The sequence below is a fragment of the Monopterus albus genome, unplaced genomic scaffold (genome assembly GCF_001952655.1).
Source record: "Monopterus albus unplaced genomic scaffold, M_albus_1.0 scaffold60.1, whole genome shotgun sequence".
In the NCBI taxonomy this organism is placed as follows: domain Eukaryota; kingdom Metazoa; phylum Chordata; class Actinopteri; order Synbranchiformes; family Synbranchidae; genus Monopterus; species Monopterus albus.
Genome location: NW_018127940.1, coordinates 54,019 through 58,735, shown reverse-complemented (window position 1 = coordinate 58,735; position 4,717 = coordinate 54,019). Strand labels below are relative to the sequence as shown.

General features: G+C 39.5%; 2 protein-coding genes across 4 annotated transcripts in view; one reads left to right on the top strand and one right to left on the bottom strand.

Annotated features, from left to right (window-relative positions):
• Positions 1–854: 854 nt before the first annotated feature.
• gsta.1 (glutathione S-transferase, alpha tandem duplicate 1) lies at positions 855–2,711 on the top strand. Of its 2 annotated transcripts, none has more exons than XM_020603154.1 (7): positions 855–938; positions 1,035–1,166; positions 1,267–1,318; positions 1,511–1,643; positions 1,757–1,892; positions 2,047–2,172; positions 2,344–2,711. In XM_020603154.1, exons 2-7 carry the CDS (start codon positions 1,080–1,082, stop codon positions 2,479–2,481), a joined length of 672 nt encoding a protein of 223 aa, XP_020458810.1. In that variant the 5' UTR covers positions 855–938; positions 1,035–1,079; the 3' UTR covers positions 2,482–2,711. The 2 variants fall into 2 exon arrangements, with proteins under 2 accessions (XP_020458810.1, XP_020458811.1); XM_020603155.1 differs by having other exon boundaries at positions 903–938; positions 1,071–1,166.
• Positions 2,712–2,804: 93 nt separating this feature from the next.
• Positions 2,805–4,717, bottom strand: part of tmem14a (transmembrane protein 14A) — a 4,378-nt gene continuing 2,465 nt past the window's right edge. Inside the window, exons 2-6 of one of the 2 annotated variants that reach the window (XR_002275190.1) lie at positions 4,002–4,084; positions 3,779–3,880; positions 3,601–3,688; positions 3,378–3,480; positions 2,805–3,312 (exon numbers count right to left, since the gene is read on the bottom strand). Coding sequence is in view for 1 of the 2 variants with exons in the window: in XM_020603164.1 (XP_020458820.1) it covers positions 3,438–3,480; positions 3,601–3,688; positions 3,779–3,880; positions 4,002–4,077 (309 nt within the window). In the remaining variant the exon portion in view is untranslated. The other variant, XM_020603164.1, reaches the window with a different exon arrangement.

Below are 4,717 nucleotides of genomic sequence, written 5' to 3'. Positions count from 1 at the left end.
CGTAGGAAAGCTGCCTCCATCCTCAAAGATCCCATCCACCCCCAGCACGGACTGTTCGCCTTCCTACCCTCTGGCCGGAGGTTCAGAAGTGTGAAATGCAGGACCTCCAGACTGAAAAACTCTGTTTCTCTCTGCCATCAGACTCCTAAATGCCAGAGGAGTTTATTACCAGGAAATACGTCATGTATTGTTTACATTCTCAGTTTGCACATGCATAATTGCACATTGGCTGTTGACTGCTGCACATGCTGCTCCCATGCAGCATACATTCTCTTATTAGAAAATATTTTTATTATATTGCTGCATTTGCTGCTTAAAGTGCCTTAGATTTTGTGTTACTTATTTATCTACTTTATATTTCATCTGTATTTTGTGGCATTCATGTGGACGGCAAAGTAAGAATTTCATTGTACAAGGAAACAAGTTTCCTAACTGTGCATGTCATATGACAAACACTTTGACTTTGAACTTGAGTTGTTCACCACTGTCGCTCACGGTGAGTGACACGTCTCTGAACTCGAAGCCATCACTCCATGCTAGTCTAGGGACTTTTACGGGGACTGTTTTATGCTGTAAAACAATAAAACATCAACAAGTGCAAAAGGGATTAACACTTTTACAGGCAGTGAACATGGTCTCACGTCTGGGACATCACACGTTTACCCTGAATAACAAATAGGTTTCGAGCACCAAATAACGAGTGCATTTTAATTTGTCCTCCTTGGTTTGTAACAAAAACTAGCTACTCGTCTGGTTAGTATTTTTCCTATGATGTTTAGCGGCAACATGTTAATAAGCTACGTATGTTTCTATTGCCCCAAACCAACCAATCACAGTTTTCGGATGTTTTGCCCATATTTAGTATTGTCGGCCGACATTTAAGGTTATATAAGAATTGTCACTCTTCATTTGAAACTGGTTTGTCCGCGGTGTTGAAGGTAAGTGTGTCAACGTACTAAAGACTAACTAACTCACTTTTAGTATATGGATCCATATTTAGTAATATGTTACGTGCATGTTCCCTCCCTGCTTAGCTGTACAGATTTATAGCTATTCCCGAAATACAACAGGTGGGAAAGATGTCCGGAAAAGTGATTCTGCACTACGTAAATGGGAGAGGGAGAATGGAGTCAATCCGCTGGCTTCTGACGGTTGCAGAGGTGGAGGTAAGTGAATGTCTTGGTGAAATGAATCGGAAGCGTTTCTGCCTTTTACGACCACCAAACATCTTCAGCGTGTTTTATAATTTTACGTTTAACGTTACAGTTTGATGAGATGTATCTGACAACCCATGAGCAGCTTCAGAAACTCATCAGCGGTAAGTTAGTTGCAAAAATGTGCTAAAAGCTAAACGTCAATGGACCGAAAGTTATATTATGTCATCTGGGTTTATGCTGCAATGTGGGTATCTCAAATAACTTATGGCCAGTGATGATAAGAAAGAAGTTAATGTTTTAGCAGTGGGAGTTCCGCCCTACATATTATACTGTCGTGGGTGTTTCTTCTGCAGATGGAGAGCTCATGTTTCAACAGGTTCCCATGGTGGAAATCGATGGCATGAAACTTGTCCAGACTAAGGCAATCTTGAAGTACATTGCAGAAAAGTACAATCTTCATGGAAAAGATCTCAAAGAACGTGTCATGTACGGTCCATTTCTTTAACCTCGTAATGAGGAGAATGTCTCTAGTATCATGTCTACATTATTTGATTTTTATTAGATGAACATCTCACAGTAAATTGTGATGCCTTCCCCAGGATCGACATGTACTCAGAGGGACTGATGGATCTCATGGAAATGATAATGATAGCACCTTTCAGCCAAGATCCAAAACCAAAACTGGACAACGTTCAAACTAAAGCAAAACAACGCTATCTCCCTGTGTTTGAAAAGGTACATACATGTCTACTGTACATATTTGATGATGTGACATGGTCTAAAAGCTGATTCATGTTGGCTAAAAACACCTAACGATGCTGCTGACTATTCTCTATGACTCTTTATCATCACTAAACTAGATATTGTGTATCTTTGACAAACTTCCCAGGCGCTGACCGGGCCTGTGCACCTGGTGGGAGGTAAAATAAGTTGTGCAGATGTGCTGCTGCTTGAATGCACCTTGATGTTGGAGGAGAAATTTACTGGAATTCTCGCTGATTTTCCCAACATCAAGGTAAATGTGAGGTGATGTACTGTATGAGGCTAGATATACAATGGAACGATAACAAAGATAGCTTCTTCCTTTGAAATTCCAGTATAGCATTAACAATCACATCATTGTACAGAAATGCACAGCCAGTAGTGCTCGCTCTGTTTAAAGGTGGTTTTCCGTGTTTCTCTCCAGGCTTTCCAGGGCAGAATGATTCAGATTCCCGCCATCAACAGGTTCCTGCAGCCAGGCAGCAAGAGGAAGCCACCGCCAGATGAAAACTACGTGAAGATGGTCATGAAGGTGTTCAACTTAGGCAGTTTGCCTTTTTGATTTTGATTAATTCTGAAAAAGCTCTGGCATATTCCTCACACAGGCACTGTGAATGGTTAATTATGCAGTCATATGACATACAAAGGTACAGATCAATTCTATGTGCTGGTTTATCAGATGAATACTGCGCTGCCTGTCTCAAAACATATTTAGCAGGACAGAGATGTCTAATGTATGTGGTTTAATGTGAAAATTCTACTAAATAAATCACAATTTTGATGAACACTGGAGAAGCTGCTGTATTTTTGCTCTGTGTCAAATCAGTGGATCCATTCAGACAACTGCCACACCTTGTACCCAAAAGAAATGCATTATTTTTAGAATTGCACCTGTTTATTTAGTTCAGCTGTTACTACAAAAATCACAAACATAATTACATTCATTCTTTTCCCGCCTCAAAAACATCTTGGCATGTAAGACGTCAAGAATACAAATTTTATTTAAGCTTGTTCCTTTTTTCAGTACTTTGAAGAATTCCTACTTAAGCTCTATATTTTAGCAGCCTATGAAATCAGTGTTGTAGTGTTTATAGTAAACCCACTGTCAAGACATACAGCAGCACCCAAAATGCCCCGGTACAAGTGTTATGCTGCCAGCATTGTGAGTGGAAATGTGGCAAAAATACAAGATGGAAATTCATGAGATTTACATTTAAATGCACAGCCACATACATATACAAAACAATTTGGTCTATATAACATCAAAAGGTTACTAGTTGATCTTAAATCCATTAATAACTCTCTGGTAGCTTTTGTAAAGGTCCTGGTCACATGAATGTTAAGTTACCATACAGAACAGAAGACTTGTCTTTGTATGTCAACTGGGAATGATGTCTCCAGTGCTTGTTTGTTGAGAACTGCAGAGCCGTCAGTCTGCTGACTTGCTCCTCCAGTGATGTCTCCAGTGCTTGTTTGTTGAGAGAACTGCAAAGCCGTCAGTCTGCTGACTGTTGCTCCTCACACCATGATCAGGAGTAACAGGCGAAACACCATCATCAAACTAAGAAAGAGGAAGCAAATTAAAAAAAATTACAGATTCAACAAATGTGCAATAAACAATTTCCCCTGTGGTGATTTCCACAGTAAAATTATATGTACATTCAGCAAGTTGGACTCTGACCTCAGCCCTGATACGAGGCCAGCCGGCAGTATTTTTCCAGATTTTTTGTACCTCATTCCCATCACGACTGCGAGGGCTCCTGAGGACACTGAAAGACAAACAACACCATGACATACTGACTGGATATCTTAACTGATTTGCCGCTGAAGCTCAGTGTACTGAGCTAAGCCACACTCACACAGTGAGAGCTTGATATCCTTTGGGTCATTAGAGATGTTGTAGGCACCATAAGCAGATAATCCACCAAAAATTAAACCAGCTACCAGGGACATCACACTGCCTACAGTGAAACAGAGAAGGGATTATTTCACAGATTCATCATGTGGAAAACAATTCTTTTTGCTTGAGATGTCTGCCAAAATAAAAAAGAAAATACAGTGGATCAAGTTTGAGCTTCCAACCTTTTCTCTTATATCCCATAAATCCTCCAATGGCAATGGCTGCAGCATAGCTAAACCCAATCCAGTCTACTGCCATCACAAAGCTGTAAACAGAAAGACAAAACAGGGTGTCATGTTTGTTTGGCATTCATGCTGAACTAAGATCACAAATCTGATTGGTAACCTCATTCATTTCTAAAAATCTGAAGTGTTATCTATCATACAGTACTTCATACACTGTATATAGTTCTGTATGCTATGTAACACTTCAACATTTTAGAACTGAATTAGGTGAATTCAAATCATTTGGGACAGCACAAGACAACAACATTATACTTCTGCCTTGAAAAGTGTCAGTCAAAACATCTGGTGCTGAGACCTTGCTGTGGAATCACATGATCAAAGTCACATGACATAATTCCCATGTCATCACATAGGGCTGTGTGGTCAGCATCAAACAGGAAGCTGACCCCAAAAGGTAAGGTGTATGAGAAATGACATAGGCTCCGGCTTGATTTTAATATAAGAGTATAAAATTTGAACGAACAATATATTGTAGATATACAGTGGGTACGGAAAGTATTCAGACCCCTTAAATTTTTCACTCTTTGTTATATTGCAGCCATATGCTAAAATCATTTAAGTTCATTTTTTTCCTCATTAATGTACACACAGCACCCCATATTGACAGAAAAACACAGAATTTTTGACATTTTTGCAGATTTATTAAAAAAGAA